Raw genomic sequence first — 19,273 nt, 5'->3', positions numbered from 1 at the left:
TGTATCTTCCTCTAGTCTTTTTTTTTTTAAATTTAGTGTACCCAATTCATTTTTTCTTATATAAATTCCTTTTTTTTTTTTAAAAAGAAAGTCTAATGAAGCTTGCTATTTTTCAATTGTACTGAGGTCACATACAGAACCTGTTACTTCAGAAAATGGGGTTAATACAGGCACTGGGGATAGTGAATGAGTGAGAGTAGAGGTGGAGGACCTATTTTTCTAGCCCGTCTAATCCAGCAGATCCATTTCCAATATAACCCATTACTGGAGGGTTTAACACAGGAACTCTCACCTCTTTGTCATGCACACCCCCCAAGATTGGTCATCAGAGATGACCCGTCTCACAGGATCCAAGATCAACCTTTGGTGCTAATTGGGAGGACTTTGTCTGACGGTCAACCAATCTTTACTCTTGCTCCAATATTTTTTTAAAATCAAACAGAAGTGCTCAGCGAAACAGTTTTGCTTAATGGCCTGACTGTCTTAGAGATTAATCTTTGATTCCTGAAAACTCCAGGACTTGCCTGGAATGTTTGCAATGCTTCCCAATTCAGACGCAAGGAGACAGAATGGTGCAAAAGGTTAGATCATTTATTTATTTGAAGTATAATTGTGCTTCAGAATATCCTGTTCTGCCTCACCCCCGAGTACAGATTTCGAGGGGCTGCAGCATGTACCAATCCTATGTAACTAGTAGTTTGAAATATTAAATACAATACCAAGCAGCAAAGGTCATTGATACCAAGTCCACACTCAATGCAGACTGAGGATGTGGTGCAGTGCCAGTATTCCTGTAGCTTTGATGTCAGACATGTTTCACAGCACAGCTCTCAACAACAGTGCTGCAGCCAAGCTTCAAATCTCCTCTCCAGTGAAAGGACAGCTCACTAACCTTCTCTCAGTATTTGACCATCACCAATCTGAGTTTGAGGGGGCCCAATACTTGATCCAGGGAATCACCTCCACTCCACTGTCTCCCCAGTCTCATTTCATTGGTTGCCCAATCTCTCTTACTAGGCAAGGTGTGTTGTTTCCCATGGCTCTGCTTGGTGCAGTTTGCTTTGGTTCCAGTGCTACATCACTCGCTCCTGATGAGGTCCCAAGGAAGTTGGCCCTGGCCCTCTCAGAGAGAGATCCCAAGGGAGCCCACAGCCCTTCACAGAAAGTTAAACAGTTGTTTTATTCAGCAGCAGGGAAGAACTTATGTGTTTAAAAGTAGCAAAAAGCAGCTGAGGGCTTCTGCAAACCTCTAAAAGTAACCAATACGCAACTTCCAATTTTTCAACTTTTCCTCCTCCTGAAACAGTGACCTGTTTGTTAAAGTGAGATGAACAAATTAAACAGAGATTGTTGTTTTTTTTTTAAATATTTAGAGTACCCAATTATTATTTATTGCAGCCAGTTGGTCCCATGATTATAATAACCAGACTCAATCAATGAATCTAAAATAGATCCAGCGTCCAGGTGAGATAAAGTGCAGCGACGGACAGCTTGGAGATCCAGAGGTCAAAAGTTATCTTTCGCTCTCAAACCTCCCACACCTCATGACTCAAGTGTAACATTTCTGACAGAAGCCAATCCAAAGGCAACTGAAGGATTCAATCCATTTCAGGAGGAGGTGAAGTTATTGAATTTATTCAGTGCCTTCTGACCTTGTTAAAAACCACATTAAATTTTTTTTAAAAAAGATTAAAAAGCTCCCGCAGGGAACTGATCGTTTTGGACATTCCAATGATTAGCAATCTCGAGATTACAAAAAGGCACATTCCAAAAGGGGATTTTTACCTCAAAACAGAAACAGCAACAAACTGAGACAAGGTGGGGGACTCCGCCGTGAGAGCAGGGTCTCAAATCGACCCAAGGTGGCGGGGCGGGGTGGGGGGGGGGGGGGGGGGGGGGCAGGGGTCAAGACTGTGCTAACAGGGCCTCCCTGTCCAGGTGTTTCCACTAACGGATCCCAGAACACATTAGTACCCATTTCAAGGATAGGATTGCCTCTAGTGGTAAAACCATTATCCAGGGGAATACTAGAATCTAAATATGAAAGGGTAATGTGGGAGGTTCAAAATCTTCCTCTGGAGGAGGTATATTTTTTCCTTTTAGTCATTACAGTGGATCCACCATTTTGTTTCTGACTGTGGGCGATGTAGGAGCGGTCTCATCTCAGGAACCCCCCTTCAGAACCCTGGTTACCCAAAGATGGCCCTCAGGGAGAAAGTAATGCAGGGAGAATAGCTCCTAAAACATGGGTTTTTGGAGCAATAAAGATGGCCCCAGGAATACTGACCGAGATTACTTTAACAGGACTAGGAAAACGCGGGTGCCCTTATTGAGCACTCCTGTCAGTTTGAGCTCTTTTCTCCCCTTTCAATATAATGGAAGGCAGTTCTCTGATTATTGACAGCAACCCTTCTCTCACTTGAGTTGGTATTCTGATCGAATCTCTCTTGCTAGGCAAGGTGTTTTGTTTCACTTTGCTCAGCTTGGTGAGGTTTGCTTTGGTCCCAGTGTTACAATAAAAATCCCAATTTTGTGTGTGTGAGATGGATAGAAAATTAACAATTAGATGAGAATAAGGCAACAAGTTAGCAAACCAACGAGCTGCAACGGCAAGACGGTGTTCCTATCAGTACGCAGAGTTGGAGAGGAAGGATTCAAACATCTTCAAGGCTCGTGCTGGTGCCCACTGTGGTACCATGTGTCCAGCTCCCTGAGGAAGAGAGATAGTGAAGAGTTAGGATCAATGGACATCATCACCACCCTGGTGTCTAACTCCAAACACCAATTCCATTTCTCTTCCTGAACTAGAAACAGACTATAATAGGTGTCCAGGGAGGTTGGTTGCTAGGCACCAACTAAGGTCGAAAGTAAATGGTGGCCTTACCAGTGAGGGCCCAGAATGAAATAAAATAACTGGAGAGCAGGGTGGTGCAATGGTTAGCACTGCTGCCTCACGGCGCCGAGGTCCCAGGTTCAATCCCGGTTGTGGGTCACTGTCCGTGTGGAGTTTGCACATTCTCATCGTGTTTGCGAGGGTTTTGCACCCACAACACAAAGGTGTGCAGGGTAGGTGGATTGAACAGGCTAAATTGCCCCTTAACTGGAAAAAATGAATTTTAATTTTTTTTAAATAGACTGGAGGGTGGAGTGCGTGGAGTCTCACAACGGTCAGTGTGAGGCAGGGGGAGGGAATGGAGAAGAGGCGTGGAGTCTCACGAGGGCCAGTGTGAGGCAGGGGGAGGGAATGGAGAAGAGGAGTGGAGTCTCACAAGGCCCAGTGTGAGGCAGGGGGAGGGAATGGAGAAGAGGCGAGGAGTATCACAAGGGTCAGTGTGAGGCAGGGGGAGGAAAAGGAGAAGAGGCGTGGAGTATCACGAGGGTCAGTGAGAGACAGGGGGAGGGAATGGAGAAGAGGCGAGGAGTATCACAAGGGTCAGTGTGAGGCAGGGGGAGGGAAGGGAGAAGAGGCGAGGTGTATCAGGAGGGCCAGTGTGAGGCAGGGAGAGGGAATGGAGAAGAGGCGTGGAGTATCACGAGGGTCAGTGAGAGGCAGGGGGAGGGAATGGAGAAGAGGCGAGGAGTATCAGGAGGGTCAGTGAGAGGCAGGGGGAGGGAATGGAGAAGAGGCGAGGAGTATCAGGAGGGCCAGTGTGAGGCAGGGGGAGGGAATGGAGAAGAGGCGAGGATTATCAGGAGGGTCAGTGTGAGGCAGGGGGGGGGGAAGGGAGAAGAGGCGAGGAGTATCAGGAGGGCCAGTGTGAGGCAGGGGGGGGGAAGGGAGAAGAGGCGAGGAGTCTCCCAAGGGCCAGTGTGAGGCAGGGGGAGGGAATGGAGAAGAGGCGTGGAGTATCACGAGAGTCAGTGAGAGGCAGGGGGAGGGAATCGAGAAGAGGCGAGGAGTATCAGGAGGGCCAGTGTGAGGCAGGGGGAGGGAATGGAGAAGAGGCATGGAGTCTCCCAAGGGCCAGTGTGAGGTAGGGGGAGGGAATGGAGAAGAGGCGTGGAGTATCACGAGAGTCAGTGAGAGGCAGGGGGAGGGAATCGAGAAGAGGCGAGGACTCCCAAGGGCCAGTGTGAGGCAGCGGGAAGGAATGGTGAAGAGGCATGGAGTCTCACGAGGGCCAGTGTGAGGCAGGGGGAGGGAATGGAGAAGAGGCGAGGAGTCTCACGAGGGCCAGTGTGAGGCAGGGGGAGGGAATGGAGAAGAGGCGTGGAGTCTCACGAGAGTCAGTGAGAGGCAGGGGGAGGGAATGGAGAAGAGGCGAGGAGTCTCACGAGGGCCAGTGTGAGGCAGGGGGAGGGAATGGAGAAGAGGCGAGGAGTATCACGAGAGTCAGTGAGAGGCAGGGGGAGGGAATCGAGAAGAGGCGAGGAGTCTCCCAAGGGCCAGTGTGAGGCAGCGGGAAGGAATGGTGAAGAGGCATGGAGTCTCACGAGGGCCAGTGTGAGGCAGGGGGAGGGAATGGAGAAGAGGCGAGGAGTCTCACAAGGCCCAGTGTGAGGCAGGGGGAGGGAATGGAGAAGAGGCGAGGAGTATCACGAGAGTCAGTGAGAGGCAGGGGGAGGGAATCGAGAAGAGGCGAGGAGTCTCCCAAGGGCCAGTGTGAGGCAGCGGGAAGGAATGGTGAAGAGGCATGGAGTCTCACGAGGGCCAGTGTGAGGCAGGGGGAGGGAATGGAGAAGAGGCGTGGAGTCTCACGAGAGTCAGTGAGAGGCAGGGGGAGGGAATGGAGAAGAGGCGTGGAGTCTCACGAGGGCCAGTGTGAGGCAGGGGGAGGGAATGGAGAAGAGGCGAGGAGTATCACAAGAGTCAGTGTGGGACTGGGGGCAAAGGCAGAAGGTGGTCCCAGTCACCATGGCTTTACCGGTCATTGAAATCTGACCACCAATCCATCACAATCGTGTGGACAATAAAGGTGCCCCAAGTACCTACGTTGAACAAAGTTATATACACACTGCTACCAGAGTCCCATTTAGTCCTGTGGCGATTGAGAATTGGTGTTGGGGACAGGGCTGTGAACCTGGGAGTTCCTCATCAAGAATCTGTTCATAGTCGACAGATGCATGAAGTGTAATTGGTCACCTGTGTTGAGACAGAGATGTCTTTGGGCAGCATCTGTGACATCTCTTCAGGATACCCTCTTCTCACCCCAAATGGGGAGGGGGCCAGGATAAGGTGCCCTAAAAATAGTCTGTGCCACCTTCTGTTGGCTGGTGATATGGACACCTGGTCAGCTCTCAGCAGTGGTTAAGATTCTGGACAAGAACCATAATTTTTTAAGTTTTAAGAAGGTGCGAAAAGATCGATTTGTTGCAGGAGTGATAATATAAGAAATAGGGCTTGGTTATTTCATAAACAAAAACTTTACTAAAACAAAAGAAAACAATATTTAAACGTAATCTCTAACAATAACAGATTATATGCAGTTTCTTAACCTTAACACAATAGCTCCCATTAAACAACACGAACAGACCATTCAGCTCTCATGTCACTTTCACAGGCAGACAAAGGCAATACTTGCATTTACAAAGCAATTTTTCTTCTGGCAGGGAGATTCATTCCGAACCCTTTTCCAAAGCCTGTCTTGGTGTCAACTTTCATGACCTTCTTGGTCCATTTCCAAAGCCTTCTCCTATACCTGTTCAAAACAGCGTTCCTGGTCTCTCTAAGCTCCGCCCAGTCCCTCAAACAAAGGTTCTCTGTTGGGGTTTCCAGGCTTGAACCCATCAGCGATATCTTGGTTGTTTGATTGCCCACTCCCGTTTATACAAATATACAGAGCCATGCTATTAATATGCAACTGACCTCCCACTGACAGACAAATAGACCATCAGACTCTGTAATAGGCTAATAGCTTGTCAAACAGGATGTGTCCCGAAGAACAATGAATCTGAGGCATCCTGTGTATTCCCACTAATGGGCTCAAGTCTGACTGAGACACTGTAACTCAGCCAGGTGGGGGCGTATCCCTCTGACTCTGTGCCAGCAGGTTTTTTTCCCCTCAAGTCTGTTTAACCCCAAAATTGCCTGTTACATTGGGGTCTTATTTCTGGACTCAATTTTCTGATATCTCCCTCGTGTGACAGTGGGAAACCACACCCTGCAGGGTCACCACCTTTCTGGTCAGGCTCCAATTCATCAACTCCGAGCTGAAGTTGCTTCCGGTTTCAGACACCAACTACAGATATGGTTGCCAAGAATTGCAACACTACCCACAAAATCTCACATGTTGCAGTTATGGCACTCCACCTGCCCTGTCATGTCTGTCTAACCTTATTTATTGGATTAATAGTTTGTTACTAGGAGTTAAATATCAAATTACAGTCTTCTAGTTTGGAGATATGCGGGGAACACCCACCACCAACTACTGGAGGTAAAACAAAAAGAATAAAATGCAGCACCCCTTCTCCATCTGCACTGAATTCTCACTTGCATTAAATTGCCAGCTTGAGCACAGGGGTGCATTCCCTGGAATCTAAAAGGTTGAGGGATGACTTCATAAAGTCTTCAGGATATTCTACGTAAATCAAAAGAAACATTTCTTGTCGGGGAGTCACAAAGTGGTTTGTAACTCTCTCCCACAAATGGCGACGGTTGCCGGATCAATTCGTAACTATACTGAGGCCAAGAAAGGTGCTTCTCAAATAAATGCAAGTGTTTCTTTCTCAAATTAACTGTAGCAATCACTCTGCTTCATTCAGTGATGTGGAATCAGAATGTGCCTGGTCTTGTGTTACACTTTATTTCTAGGTGCAAATTCCACTATTACGCACATGATTCTAGATTCGATCTAAAGGAAAAGCAATGTAAAGAAGTGGGAGTTACCTTGATAGTCAGGAAGGTGAGGTTCCCATACTGTTCATAGAACCCTGCGATCTGTTTATTGTAAGTCCATGGTTGGTAGTCCAAGGTTTTCTGGTAGTAAAACAGGTGGGTTAGCCAGTGAGTTAATTATTCATTGGGAATGACACACCTGTAGCTCAACGGCCTCCACACAGGTTGGAGATTATGGGCGAAATTCTCCTACCCGCCCCGCCACATTTCTGCTCCGACCGGCCGGCGGGAGTCTCCGTAACACCGGCTGGGCGAAATTCTCCTACCCGCCCCGCCACATTTCTGCTCCGACCGGCCGGCGGGAGTCTCCGTAACACCGGCTGGTCAATGGGGTTTCCCATTGTGGGGCAGCCCCACGCCGTCGGGAAACCCCCGGGCGCCGGCAAAACGGAGACTCCCGCCGGCAGAGAATAACGCCCTATATTTCCCACATTAATGACCTGTAAAGACCTTGTTCACACACTTATCTCAAGTGCCCCAGAAGCTGTCCAGCAGTGTGAGAGGGACAGTTCAGAGATTCGGTTAAAGAAATGCTGTTGTCAGAGATGGCCTTTGATGTAGATGGGACATTGGGAATGCTGGGCTTGTGTCAAGGTGAAGTATTCAGCATCTGGGATCACAGCACAGTCCCATCTGCAGATGCAAACAGATTAACCTTTAATTCACGAGAATAATATTTAATAAGAATAACAACTCGATGTAATTACCCCACTCTCTGCACCATTCCACCTGAGGTTGCTGATCCTGGTTTAGATTCAGTTGCACAGGTCTAACACCATTCCCAAGGCCACCAGCCTTCATTTGGTGACCACATCGACACTGCCCTGGACAATAAAACCCATCCACCACTTTAAACTTCAGTCACTCTACCATAGGCACACAGTCGCAGCAGTGTGTACCAATTACAAGATGCACTGCAGCAACTCACCAAGGCACCTTAAACAGCATCTTCCAAATCCGTGACCACTACCATATAGAACAGGCATTGTCAAACTCGGGGGTGCGGGTGTCGGAGGGTCGCAGAGCCGTCCATCGTGGCGCTCCTGATCGCGCAAATCCGCACATAACAGCCGCAGAAGCCGGCTTTTAGCTATGCCAGCTGCAAGCGGCCTTCAAAATGGCCACGAGCATATTAGAAAAATTCGGCTGCACTGCGCATGTGTGCCCGATCATCGGTGCGCATGCGCAAAACTATGATCGGGCACGCATGTGCAGTGCGGCCGCATTTTTTTTTATACGGTCGCAGCCTTTTTTTTTACAGGTTCGGGGGGCCACAGGGACCATTGGGGCCACAGGGACCCAAAACCATTTCCTCCATTTTTGTCAGCAACAAACAAGGTAAGAGAAAATGGTGGGTCGGCAGGTCAGTCGGCGTGGGCCGCGAAGGTCGGCCGGCGTGGGCCGCGAAGGTCGGCCGGCGTGGGCCGCGAAGGTCGGCCGGCGTGGGCCGCGAAGGTCGGCCGCGAAGGTCGGCCGCGAAGGTCGGCCGGCGTGGGCCGCGAAGGTCGGCCGGCGTGGGCCGTGAAGGTCGGCCGGCGTGGGCCGCGAAGGTCGGCCGGCGTGGGCCGCGAAGGTCGGCCGCGAAGGTCGGCCGCGAAGGTCGGCCGCGAAGGTCGGCCGGCGTGGGCCGCGAAGGTCGGCCGGCGTGGGCCGCGAAGGTCGGCCGGCGTGGGCCGCGAAGGTCGGCCGGCGTGGGCCGCGAAGGTCGGCCGGCGTGGGCCGCGAAGGTCGGCCGGCGTGGGCCGCGAAGGTCGGCCGGCGTGGGCCGCGAAGGTCGGCCGGCGTGGGCCGCGAAGGTCGGCCGGCGTGGGCCGCGAAGGTCGGCCGGCGTGGGCCGCGAAGGTCGGCCGGGTTGGTAAAAATGAGTCCCTGGGAAAAAGTTTAAAAACACTGATCTAGAAAGGCAACGGCAGCAGATACATGGGAACACCACCACCTGCAAGTTCTCCTCAGAGTCCCTCTCTCACCGTCCTGACTTGGAAATATATCGCCGGTCCTTCACTGTCCCTGGGTCAAAAGCCTGGAACCCCTCCCCCAACAGCACTGTGGATGTACTTATGCCAAATGGACTGCAGCAGTTCAAGAAGGCAGCTCACCGCCACCCTCACAAGGGCAATTAGGAATGGGCAATAAATGCTGGCCTAGCCAATGACACCCACATCCTGTAAATGAATAAAAACTGAAGCCTCAGCAGGCTCTTCATCGTCAATCCAGGCCTCACCCTACACCCATCTACATTCTTTCCACAGGGCAGCATGGTAGCACCTCTTCATCGTCAATCCAGGCCTCACCCTACACCCATCTACATTCTTTCCACAGGGCAGCATGGTAGCACAGTGGTTAGCACAGTTGCTTCACAGCTCCAAGGTCCCAGGTTCGATTCCCGGCTTGGGTCACTGTCTGTGAGGAGTCTGCATGTTCTCCCCTTGTCTGCGTGGGTTTCCTCCGGATGCTCCGGTTTCCTCCCACAGTTCAAAGATGTGCGGGGTAGGTGGATTGGCCATGCTAAATTGCCCTTAGTGTCCAAAAAGGTTAAGTAGGGTTACAGGGATAGGGTGGAGGTGTGGGTTTGAGTGGGGTGCTCTTTCCGAGGGCCGGTGCAGACTCGATGGGCTGAATGGCCTCCTTCTGCACTGTAAATTCTATGATTCTATGATTCTAGGGGTCAGTGAACAGTCACAGGGAAACTCCCACTTATTAACTCCCTTCCATAACTACAAACATCTCCACTGCCCCAGCATGGTAGCACTGTGGTTAGCACATGGTAGCACAGTGGTTAGCACAGTTGCTTCACAGCTCCAGGGTCCGAGGTTCGATTCCCGGCTTGGGTCACTGTCTGTGTGGAATCTGCACATTCTCCCCGTGTCTGTGTGCGTTTCCTCCGGGTGCTCTGGTTTACTCCCACGGTCCAAAAATGTGCAGGTTAGGTGGATTGATTATGCTAAATTGCCCTTAGTGTCCAAAAAAAGGTTAAGTGGGGTTACGGGGATAGGGTGCACTGTAAATTCTATGATTCTATGAAAACATGAAAAGTTTACAGTCAGGGAGCTTTCTAAATCAATTCGGTACATCTAAGCTCGAGTCGGAGTATCAAATACATACCTTCTGCTTCAGCGACTGCACAAACCAGTTATCCCCCAGGAAGTTACAGGCCATGTCAGTGTCGCCATTGTAGACCAGTACACGGAGTCCCTTGCTGAGCAGCTTCAGGTAGAAGTCTTGCATGTTGTTATAGATACGTTGGTAGCTGTCACCAACCACTGAACTGCAGGAGAGGAGAATGTTTAGCTCAGGTTAGAATAAATATAAGAAATAAATCAAAATCATCCAAGATTCAGCTCATGTGTTTAGAAGGGCAAGTGATGATCTATCAAGGTATTTACAAGTTCCCCAAAAAATTGACAGGGTAGATTTTTGTTAAGCAATGAGATTAAACTAAGGCATGCGATCAAAGGGGTGTTTTTAACCCGCAATTGTCTGCATAGTCTCATACCTGCAGAGTTCCCAGGACTGGACATTTTCTGGAATGTGTAGGGCCTTTCTCACATTTGCATGATTTATCCATGTCCTCTGAGCTGTACCATTAATACATGGAGGAACCAGATTCCCGGAATCATCGGCGTTCTGGTGAGAGAGAGAGAGATAGAGACTTACAGCAGCACAGACATACCTCAAAAAACTATCCACACAGGCCAAAAACAACTAAACCTGGATTAACACAAAGATAGGCAAGATCATTTATGAAATTCCAGATAATTAAAAAATATTCTATATGGAGAACAGGAAAAGTATATATAGAAACAGAATGGACTTCTGGGATTCTGTAGAATTGGAGTTAATGAGAAAGGGTTGAGCTCATTGGTATTTTGTACAGCAAGAATGAACAGAGGGAGTTTGATCCACTGGGATTCTGTACAGTGGGAGTCAATGGGATGCCAGTGGTCCATTGGGATTCTATATGGAGAGGAAACAGGTGGTTTGTACCTCCATTATTTCAAATTGATAAAATTGAAAGAGGTTCTTGACGTCTCTGTGGAAGCGCATGTTATTTCTTTGTATTCCCCCAGCACAGTCCATGTACAGCGAGTACACATTGAGTCCACTGTTGTAGATGATCATGAAGACTTCCTTCAACTGTGAAGAAAATAATTTGTTTACTGTTTTCTGAAGCTACCTGGGTACCCATCACTTTGCCACCTTTGTCACACATCTGTCTCTCTAACTGGGAACATACATCTGGGTTAAGGATTATGCACCTCCATGAAACGGACAGCGGCATTATTAAATCTATAAAGATAGCACAACAAGTTTATAAAGCTGTTAAAACAAATTATAGGATCCGGAACTTTATACACAAAAGTCAGAAAGTGCAACGGCAAGACATAAATGAAGATCAGTCAATCATCTCAAGGTGGATGGAACATATCCTAGAGTACTGTTTGAATCAAATATAAATATAAAAATATTTATCTGACAATCAGCATCACTAAGGACAGGTTGTCTGGTCACTGTCACATTGCTGTCTGTGGGATCGTGTGTAGAATCCAACTGCCACGTCCCCTACGTTATAACTGTCACTTCACTTCAAAATTAGCATTTTCTTTAAAATTTAGGGGCAATTTAGAATGGCCAATCCACCTACCCTGCACATCTTTTGGTTGTGGGGGTGAGACCCATGCAGATACTGGAAGAATGTGCAAACTCCACACGGCCAGTGACCCGAGGCCGGGATCAAATCCGGGTTCTTGGCGGGCTGCTAGCATTTTTTGTGAGGTATTGTTGTCTTGAAAGATGCTATATAAATGCAAGTGTTTCTTAATTCATACATTCATAATTCACTGGTTAGGCTTCAACTGGGATATGGTGTCCAACTATGGCCACCATATTTGCCTGATTGGCAAAGGGAGGAGGGACTCCAGTCATGTGGAGAGATTGGAGAAGCTGGTGTTGCTCTGTTTGGTCGGAGGAGATTTACTGGTGTTCAAAATTCCGATAGGTTTTATCGGAGTAGAGAGAGAAACAATTCCATTGGTAGGATAGTTGGAACTAGTGTACATAGATTTGTGGTAATGAATGAAAGCACTGGGGGTAGATGAGAATCTTTTCTTTTTCTTATGTTACAAAAGTTTAAGATAATCTTAAACGCACCAACAGATTCAATAGTAACTTTCAAAAGGAAATTGGATCAATGCTTGAAGGGGAAAAGTCTGCAAGGCGGTGGAGAAATGGAAGGGCGTGGAACCAATTAGAAAGCTCATTCAAAGACCCAGCACAGCGACAATGGGAAGAATGGCCTCCTTTCCTGCTCTATGATTTTATACAAAGGAAACTAAATATCCCGCAGTTTGGAATGCACGAGTAACTACATCTCAATGCCTCCTCGGGCAGTTTCCACTATCAAATGTCTTTCTTAACCACCCAGTATCTCACCCCGACTGGGACACTCTGAAGAAGAAATGCCAAAAGGAGTGAGAAATTGTACCCAAACTTGATTTTGTCCCTATCAGGCACCCGGAGGGAAGAATGAAACTCCATCAGACTGGAGATCAGCCAACTCCTCAATGGTCAGGCATGTTTCAGATATTGATGAGCTCCTAGTTGGCTGGCTGATCTGATAGAGGTCAGTTTTGGCTCGGTAAGTTGAGCTACAATTGTCCTGCTCTAGAAAATGGAGAAGTGATCAATATTCGATGTTCACTCTGACCTCCTGAGTCAGAAGGAGCGCACAATCTCAGCTGTCACTCCAGCGCAGTACTGAAGGAGTGCTGCAATGTTGGAGGGACTGTCTTTCCGGTGGCCTGCCTTCTCAGCTGGATTCAATAGATCCCGTGGCACAATTCAAAGAGCAGGGGGAGTAATCCTATTGTCCTAAGCAAACACTTTACCTTCAATCAGCATCACTAGAACAGATGATTTGGTCATTATCACATTGCTGTTCATAGAATTTTGCTGTCCTTAAATTGGCTGCCTCATTTTGAAATCTCGTAACTGTTGTAAAAGTACTTCATCGGCTGCAAAGGACTTGGGACATCTGACTTTGTGAAAGGTGCTCTTTCTTTCATATATCCACAGCGTGCAGAATTAGAGCAAACAAGCAAGCTGGAGAGGAGAAGTGAAGAAGGAGAACCTACTGATTCCTGGCAGTTATAGTCGCTGTTGTTGAAGAAGTTGCACGATCCGTCTTTGCAGCAGTATCTGTTCAGTTTGCTCCACAATCTTAAGGAATTAGGAAGAAAGAAAGATAGATGATGTCGGACTGTACCTTTTGTGCGCTCAGGGTCAGATGCCCTCAAGATATTTCCTCTCCTTCCCATCGCAGCCCTCACTCATTCCCCTTGCATCAAGCCCAGTCTGCAGCTATCATATGGTGTCACAGTGAAACTGATCTAGCTCTAAAAAGGGCAGAACTGGGCACTGTATATTCCTGGTACCAAGGTGTTCAGAAAATATGGGGTAGGAAAGAAAAGAGAAGGGGGGCGGGAATGTGGAATGTAGGTTAAAACAAAACCACAGCTACCTCAATGATGAGAATAAGATGAAAGAGAAAAAGTTAGCATATGACAGATATCACAAGTGAGAACCAGACTGAATATTGAAAGTTCAGACAGGAAGTGAAAAAGAAATAGAGGCAAAGAGAGTCCGAAAAGAGCCTGGTAGCTAACACGAGGGAATCTAAAAGCCTTCTATAAGTATACAAATAGTAGGCAAGTAGTAAGGGGTGGGGCTGATCAGAAACATAAAAGAAAGACCCATGCATCGAGGTAGAGCATAAGGCTGAGGTACTAAATGAGTACTTTGCATCTGTTTTGAATAAGGAAGAAGATACTGTCAGTCACAGTGAATGAGCTAAAAATTGATAAGGAGGACGCATTAGAAAAGTTGGTTGCACTTGGTTGATAAGTCAGCTTGTCCGGATGGGATGCATCCTCGGTTACTGATGGAAGTAAAGGTGGAAATTGGGAAGGCACTGGGCTATAATTTTCCAATTCTCCATTGATGCAGGGACGTTATTAGAGAACCGGAGAACTGCAAATGTTACACTCTTTATTTTGAACAAGTGTGAGAGAATAAGACCAGCAATCGCAAGCCAGTCAATTTAACTCGGCTGGTGGGAAAGCTTTCAGAAGCGATAGTTCTGGACAAAATTAACACTTGGATGAATGTAGATCAAGGAAAGCCAGCGGGGGTTTGTTCAGGGCAAATCATGTTTAACAAACTTGATTGACATTTTAATGAAGTAACGGAGGGTTGATGAGGGTAATGTGGTTGAAGCGGCATGTAGATTTTCAAAAGGTGTTGATTTTGTGCTTCATATCAAATATGCCAGCAAAGTTGAACCATAGACTGGTTACAACACAGGAGGCCATTCACCCCAGTTTGTTTGTGCTGGCCCAGAGCAATTCACTTAGTGCCATTCCCACCTGCTCTCCGTTGCCCTGCACATTCTTCCTTTTCAGATAATAAATTCTAATTCCCTCATGAAATCCTCAATTGAACGTACCTCCACCACTCTCTCAGGCAGTGCATTCCAAATCCCAACCACTCGCTGCATGAAAAAGATTTTCCTCATGTCGCCATTGCTTCTTTTGCCAATTACCTTAAATGTATGCCTTTGGATTCTCCATTCTTCCACCAGTGGGAACAGATTCTCTCGATCAACTCAGTCCAGACCACTCATGATTTTGAATACTTCTATCAAACCACCTCTCACCCATCACTTCTTGAAGGAGAACAGTCCCAACTTCTCCAAACTATCCACGTCACTTGCCTCCTCTGCCCTGGACACTACTACTATCCCTGTCACTCATCCCGGGAATCATTCTCATGAATCTTTCCTACACTTTCTCTCTGAAGCATTTACATCCTTCCCACAGTGTGGTGCCCAGAACTAGACACAACACTTCAGCTGAGACTGAACCAGGGGCAGCACGGTAGCACAGTGGTTAGCTCTGATTCTTCACAGCGCCAGGGACCCGGGTTTGATTCCCGGCTTGGTCACTGTCCTTGCGGAGTCTGCACGTTCTCCCCATGACTGCGTGGGTTCCTCTAGATGCTCTGGTTTCCTCCCACACAAGTCCTGAAAGATGTGCTGTTAGGTGAATTGGACATTCTGAATTCTCCTTCAGTGTACCCAAACATGGGCTGGAGTGTGGCGACTAGGGGATTTTCACAGCAACTTCATTGCAGTGTTAATGTAAGCCTATAATGTAAGACACTAATAAAGATTATAAAAAATATATTTTATACAAGTTTAACATGACTTCCTTGCTCTTGTACTCCGTGCCCCTTCTGAGAAAGCCCAGGATGACAAATGTTTTATTAACCGCGCTCTCTTTATTAAAAATATAAATTTAGAGTATCCAATTCATTTTTTCCAATTAAGGGGCAATTTAGCGAGGCCAATCCACCTAGCCTGCACGTCTTTGGGTTTTGGGGGCGAAACCCATGCAAACACGGGGAGAATGTGCAAACTCCACACGGACAGTGACCCAGAGCCGGGATCGAACCTGGGACCTCGGCGCCATGAGGCATCAGGGCTAACCCACTGCGCCACCATGCTGCCGTATTAACCGCTCTCTCAACCCGTCCTGCCACCTTTCATGATTTACGCACATCCTATAGGTCCCTTTACTTCTACACCCCTTTAGAATTGTGCCCTTTATTTTATGTTGCATCTCAGCATTTTTCTACCAAAATGAATCACATCATACTTTTTAAAAATAAATTTAGAGTACCCAATTTTTTTTTTTCCAATTAAGGGGCAATTTAGCATAGCCAATCCACCTACCCTGCACATCTTAGGCTTATGGGGATGAAACCCATGCAGACACGGTGAGAATGTGCAAACTCCACATGGACCCAGGGCCAGGATCAAACCCGGGTCCTCAGCACCATGAGACAGCAGCACTATCCACTGCGCCACCTTGCCTCCTCCGAATCACTTCATACTTGTCTGCATTAAATTACATCTGCCACTTGCCCTCCCACTCCACCAACCTGTCTATGTCGTTTTGAGGGTCCACAGATGCTATCCACAGTTCACAATACCTTTTTTTAAATACATTTATTTAAATTTAGAGTACCCATTTATTTTTGTTTCCAATTAAGGGGCAATTTAACGTGGCCAAGTCACCCACCGTGCACAACTTTGGGTTGTGGGGGTGAGACCCACGCAGACATGGGGAGAATGTACAAACTCCACACTGACAGTGACCCGGGGCCGGGATCAAACCCAGATCCTCGGTGCCGTGAGGCAATTGTGCTAGCCACTGCGCCACCGTGCTAAGCCGTTCACAATACCTTTATATATCTTATTATTCACAAATTTTGAAAGTTTGTGACCTGTCCACCAAGGTCTAGGTGGAAGAGGCGAGATCTTAACACCGACCTCGAGGGAATTCGACTATGAACCTTCCTCAAGTCTGGAAAACATTCCTTTCCTGTTGGACTGGCAACGTGATGCTATAGAATATTCTCCTGAATATATGATGACCTCTTGTCTCCTCTGTCCTTGACACTACTACTATCCCTGTCTATATTCAGATATATTATAACAACTCTTCAAAAACAGCTACTTCCCCACTGTTACGTCTGATGGACTGAAATAATCTACTCATCTTCTCTACAGTTGTAGCACTATATACCGTATACTTTACACAGTGTCTGTTTATGTATTTTCATTATGTATCTTCATATATTTATCGTATGTTCAATGTTTTCATGTATGGAGCGATCCATCTGGACTGTTTGCCGAACAATACATGTGACAATAAATCTAAAGAATACGTCTTATTCTTGCATTTCTCTGTAATTTCCTTATAAATTTGTTCTTCTACATTTCTACCAAAGCCATGGAATAAAAAAGGATAGCAGCAGCATGGCTGAATGATGGGAAATAGAGTAATGGTAAACAGTTGTTTTTCAGACGAGATTTCCCACTGAACAATTCTGAACAGTGAACAGATGTGACACGAGATGATAATGACCAATCCATTGAACACTTTGCAGACTCCAGGATGTGGCACCGCACACAATGGTAGCCTGGCTGCCTCAATGGGACCAGGTTCTCTCACATTGAACAGGGTTGCTGATCTGGTCGAAGAACAGTACAGCACAAGAACAGGCCCATCGTCCGTCCCAGCCTGCACTGATCATGATGCCTGTCTAATCTAAAACCTTCTGCACTTCCATGGTCTGCATCTCTCTATTCCCATCCTATTCATGATCCATCAAGGTGCCTCTTAAAATGCGGCTATCATACCTGCTTCCATCTTCTCCTCCAGCAGCGCATTCCAGGCACTCACCACTCTGTGTAAAACACTTGCCTCGCAAGTCCCTTCTAAACTTTTCCCCTCCACCTTAAACCTATGTCCCCGAGTAATTAACGTTTCCACCCTGGGAAAAAGTGTTTGACTATCCACCTTGTCCATGCCATTCATAATTTTGTAAACCTCTATCAAGGTTTCCCTCAACCTCCGTTGTTCCAGTGAAAACAATCCTAGTTTATCCAACATCTCCTCATAGCTAATACCCTCCAGACCAGCCAACCTCCTGGGAAGCCTCTTCTGTACCCTCTCCAAAGTCACCACATTCTTCTGGTAGTACGCAATATTCCAAATGTGGCCTAAGGTACTGTACGGCTGCAGCATGACGTGTCAATTTTTATTCTCAGTGCCCCTACTCAATTTTTATACTCAGTGCCCCGACTGATGAAGGCAAGCATGTTGTATGTCTTTTTGACTACCTTATCCACCTGAATGACCACTTTCAGTAATCTGTGGACCTGTCCGCCCGGATCTCTCTGCCTGTCAATACTCCTAAGGGTTCTGCCATTTACTGTATAATTCTTACTTGTATTCGACCTTCCAAAATGCATTACCTCATATTTGTCTGGATTAAACTCCCTTTGCCATTTCTCCTTCCAAGTCTCCAACCGATCTATATCCTGCTGTATCCTCTGACAATTCTCTTCGCTATCTGCAACTCCACCAATCTTCATGTCGTCCGCAAACTTACTAATCAGACCAGTTATATTTTCCTCCAAATCATTTATATATGCTGCGAACAGCAAAGGTCCCAGCCCAGATTTCTGTGGAACACCACTAATCACAGCCTTCCATTTAGAGAAGCCCATTTCCACTGCTACCCTCTGTCTTCTATGACCGAGCCAGTCCTGTATCCATCTTGCCAGCTCACCTCTTGTACCAGTCTGCCATGAGGGACCTTGACAAAGACTTTACTGAAGTCCATGTAGACAACATGCACTGCCCTTCCTTCATCAGTCATCTTTGTCACTTCCTTAAAAAACTCGATCAAGTTGGTGAGACATGACCTGCCCTTCACAGAACCATGCTGCCTATCACTAATGAGGCTATTTGTTTCCAAATGGGAGTAAATCCTGTCCCTAAGAATCTTTTCCAATAATTTCTCTAACACTGGTGTAAGGATCACTGTCCTATAATTTCCTGTTTTAGCCCAGCTACCCATCTTAAACAAAGTTACAATATTAGCTATTTCCCAGTCCTCTGGGACCTCACCTGTTGCCAATGAGGATACAAAGTTTTCTGACAAGGCCCCAGCAATTTTCTCTCTTGCCTCCCTCAGTTTCTGGTCCGTGCAAAATTTTGGGGTGAGAGAGGACGATGCCCCTTTAGCCCAACCTCACGCTGTGATTTAATACACCTGGTTTAGAGGTACGAACACAATACCCACGTGTCCCCGAAGAGTCCGTGGTAATATCCAAAATAGACGAGCGACTGGTCATTGAAATACGTGCTGCTTAATCCGTTCCCGACTGCAAATCCCTAGAACAGAGAATGTAGCATCACCACAACAAGCTGGGCCCCTGCCGCCCCCATCCACATCCTGAAGACAGTGACTCCAGGATATACGAGTACCACTCTGTCCAATAAGGCCAATCTTCACTTGCAGGATACTGGGGCCAATTGCTCCCCCACCCACAGCTGATGCCAGAGATTGGCAGGGAGATTTGACAGTGGCCGAAGACACTGAATAACTGGAGCTGCAACCACTGGCTCAATAGATATCACCTCACCTCCAAGCCAGGAGGTTTGACTCCCACTCCAGAGACTGGAGGACATCAATTCAGCCTGACACGTCAGTGTAGTACTGAGAGAGTGCTTTTTGTTTGATGAGACATTGAACCAAATCTTCACCTTGTTACTTCAGATAGAAATAAAAGCACTATATCCACAGAACAGCTGGGTAGTCTTCCCTAATGTTCTGGCATAGGTTTATCCCACCAACATCAGGAAAGCAAATTATTGCTGTTTGTGTCCAAATTGGCAGCCATGTTTCCTACATTGTAATAACGATGACACTTCAAAAGTACTTCATTACCTGCGAGGCTCTTTCTGACATTGTGATAAAATGTTGTATTAAATGCAGGCTCTTTACTCTCTCTCACCCTTTATTAAT

At 47.1% G+C, this 19,273-nt stretch overlaps 1 protein-coding gene across 2 annotated transcripts in view; it reads right to left on the bottom strand.

The window, feature by feature from the left end:
* Positions 1–570: 570 nt before the first annotated feature.
* Positions 571–19,273, bottom strand: part of LOC140430865 (lysosomal protective protein-like) — a 57,831-nt gene continuing 39,128 nt past the window's right edge. Inside the window, exons 5-11 of one of the 2 annotated variants that reach the window (XM_072518627.1) lie at positions 18,548–18,639; positions 12,967–13,051; positions 10,820–10,969; positions 10,329–10,459; positions 9,938–10,100; positions 6,827–6,916; positions 571–2,710 (exon numbers count right to left, since the gene is read on the bottom strand). In XM_072518627.1, coding sequence (XP_072374728.1) covers positions 2,627–2,710; positions 6,827–6,916; positions 9,938–10,100; positions 10,329–10,459; positions 10,820–10,969; positions 12,967–13,051; positions 18,548–18,639 — 795 coding nt within the window. In that variant the 3' untranslated portion in view covers positions 571–2,626. The remainder of the gene's footprint in view (positions 2,711–6,826; positions 6,917–9,937; positions 10,101–10,328; positions 10,460–10,819; positions 10,970–12,966; positions 13,052–18,547; positions 18,640–19,273) is intronic. The other variant, XM_072518628.1, reaches the window with a different exon arrangement.

The sequence above is a fragment of the Scyliorhinus torazame genome, chromosome 10 (assembly GCF_047496885.1).
Source record: "Scyliorhinus torazame isolate Kashiwa2021f chromosome 10, sScyTor2.1, whole genome shotgun sequence".
NCBI classification, from domain to species: Eukaryota; Metazoa; Chordata; class Chondrichthyes; order Carcharhiniformes; family Scyliorhinidae; genus Scyliorhinus; species Scyliorhinus torazame.
The sequence above is the reverse complement of the archived record's forward strand: the minus strand, read 5'-3'. Positions and strand labels throughout refer to the sequence as shown.